At 26.9% G+C, this 1795-nt stretch overlaps 1 protein-coding gene across 4 annotated transcripts in view; it reads right to left on the bottom strand.

The window, feature by feature from the left end:
* The window catches only part of LOC117177978 (5-oxoprolinase), a 68448-nt gene that overhangs the window by 60070 nt on the left and 6583 nt on the right, over positions 1–1795 (bottom strand). For all 4 annotated transcript variants that reach the window (XM_033369135.1, XM_033369136.1, XM_033369133.1 and 1 more), the window contains exons 4-6: positions 1556–1795; positions 1293–1455; positions 1104–1189 (exon numbers count right to left, since the gene is read on the bottom strand). In XM_033369135.1, coding sequence (XP_033225026.1) covers positions 1104–1189; positions 1293–1455; positions 1556–1795 — 489 coding nt within the window. The remainder of the gene's footprint in view (positions 1–1103; positions 1190–1292; positions 1456–1555) is intronic.

Below are 1795 nucleotides of genomic sequence, written 5' to 3'. Positions count from 1 at the left end.
GGGAGCTCTTCTTAATATTTTGACACCAAAATCATGTCGATACACCTTACCGACTGCGAGTAAAGCCACCCACGCTTTAACTTGACAGACTGTATATTATGTCTCATTTATATAGGCTTAAAAACAAACAAATGTTAATAATTAACTATTATTTCTCTTAACTAAAAATTTGGTTGAAACTTTTTTTCTTGACTGAAAAATATTTTAAATTAAAATATCAACTATTACAATTTGTATTGAGAATTCACCTGTTTTGGTTAAAAATTCAACTGCTTGGTTAAAAGTAGAATACATTGTTCAAAATTAATTTCATTTGTTGAAAACTTATAAATTTAGTGTGAAACTTTTCTCTTTGGTTGATAATTTAACTATTTCATTGAAAAATTGCCTTTTTTGGTACAAAATTGATCTTTTTTGGTAGAAAATTAATCGTTTTAGTTGAAAATGCATTTATTTGATTGAAAATCAACTATTTTGTTAAAAATAAACTTATTTCAAAATTCCTATTTTCGGTTTAAAAAGTAAACCATTTTTTACAAATTCGTTTATTTTGAAAAATATTTAATCTATTATAGTTAAAAATACAATTTGATGAAAATTTATCTCTTTCGGTCTGATGATAATTTAAACTGTTTTCTATTTAAAATCTGGTTGAGTTAATATATCAATGATTTATTACATTTTTCGTCAAGAATTAATTTTTTAGAGCAAAAGTCAACTTTTTGATGAAAAATAACCGTTTTTGCTGTAATTTTGATTTCACATGTACGAAATCTTCTAAAATGTTTTTTAATTTTCTCAAGAATCATATGAAATATATAATTGTATAACGTTTCTGCATAAAAAAAATTTTCTGTTAAAATTAAAAAAATTGCTATTACTAGGAAACCCAACCCACAGTCAATAATAATTTTTTTTTTAAATACTAATTTATGTCAAATAATTAATTTATTATAATTTCTACTTAAACACTGAACGTGTGATAAATAAAAATTATAATAAATTATTTTACTAATATTTGTGCTTATAATTAATGATCATCTACTGAAGGTTCATTATCCACTTTAAAGTGGTTTCCCGTATTTATAAAAAAGAAGACTCACGAATTCATAGGAGTCAATCCGCCGTCACTCTGCATGAAAAGTACATTGACACCTTTCAAGTTGTCCTTAAAGCCTGAAGAGAAACCCTAAATGAAGTTTAACTCAGCAATTAATAATTACTCAGAAAATGATCAGTTATATCATTGAGGTATAATTGGTTAAGGAATTTATTATGATAATTATTATTACCTGAAGATAATCTTTAATGTGAGGTGTCAAATAAGCATCTGCAGATGTGGTGAAACCTCTTGGCACAATTCTTGTCATTGGCATCACCTCGTGGGATAAGGACACTTGAGAAAAACCAATTTCTTTTGCTAATTGGCCTACTCTAATTTCGTGTTCAGCATATCTGTACAAAATTTGATGAAATGAATTAAATTATAGTATCTTATATTAATTTCAGTCAGCTTTAGAAAAATAATTACTGTAGTTGTTATACATATTCTTACGTATAACTGTGCATCAAGACAACTGCCAAACTTTGAATTCCTAATTTTTTCAACTCTAATAAATCTTTTTTTAAAGTTTCCTCATCAAGTTCTTGCTTTAGAAACAGGTCCTCTCCAGTCGAACCTTTTACAATTTTCCAATTATCTTTATCTAACTGACATCTGTTTGACAGCGCTGGAATTACTCTGCACTGCACTTCCACTACTTGAGAATATAATACTTCTGGTGTGACTATTTCC

This window comes from Belonocnema kinseyi, chromosome 8 (assembly GCF_010883055.1).
Source record: "Belonocnema kinseyi isolate 2016_QV_RU_SX_M_011 chromosome 8, B_treatae_v1, whole genome shotgun sequence".
Taxonomy (NCBI): domain Eukaryota; kingdom Metazoa; phylum Arthropoda; class Insecta; order Hymenoptera; family Cynipidae; genus Belonocnema; species Belonocnema kinseyi.
Note: the sequence above shows the minus strand (reverse complement) of the source record. Positions and strands in the feature narration are given on the sequence as shown.